General features: G+C 67.6%; 1 protein-coding gene across 1 annotated transcript in view; it reads left to right on the forward strand.

Moving 5' to 3' along the window:
- LOC104515070 (semaphorin-3F-like) overlaps window positions 1-107 on the forward strand; it is a gene marked incomplete at its 3' end in the record, with an annotated part of 3900 nt that extends 3793 nt beyond the window's left edge. Inside the window, 1 exon segment of the mRNA XM_010158915.1 lies at window positions 66-107. Coding sequence (XP_010157217.1) covers window positions 66-107 — 42 coding nt within the window.
- Window positions 108-222: the final 115 nt, after the last annotated feature.

Here is a 222-nt window from a genome sequence, read left to right on the forward strand (position 1 = left end):
CCTGGGGCTGCAGCGCCAGGCCAGGAGGTTGTCCCTCCACCTCCTTCGCTCCTGCTCCTGTCTAGGTGCCGGCACCCATCAAGACGATGACCATCTCCTCCAAAAGGGTGAGTCACAGTGTGTGCCGGGGGGGATGGGAAGGTCCCACCATGGGTCCAGCCGCGGCAGCACCCAGCATCGCCACAACGCCCGAGCGGCGGGTGGGGAGGCACACGGGTGGCT

This window comes from Eurypyga helias, unplaced genomic scaffold (genome assembly GCF_000690775.1).
Source record: "Eurypyga helias isolate BGI_N326 unplaced genomic scaffold, ASM69077v1 scaffold22579, whole genome shotgun sequence".
Lineage (NCBI taxonomy): Eukaryota > Metazoa > Chordata > Aves > Eurypygiformes > Eurypygidae > Eurypyga > Eurypyga helias.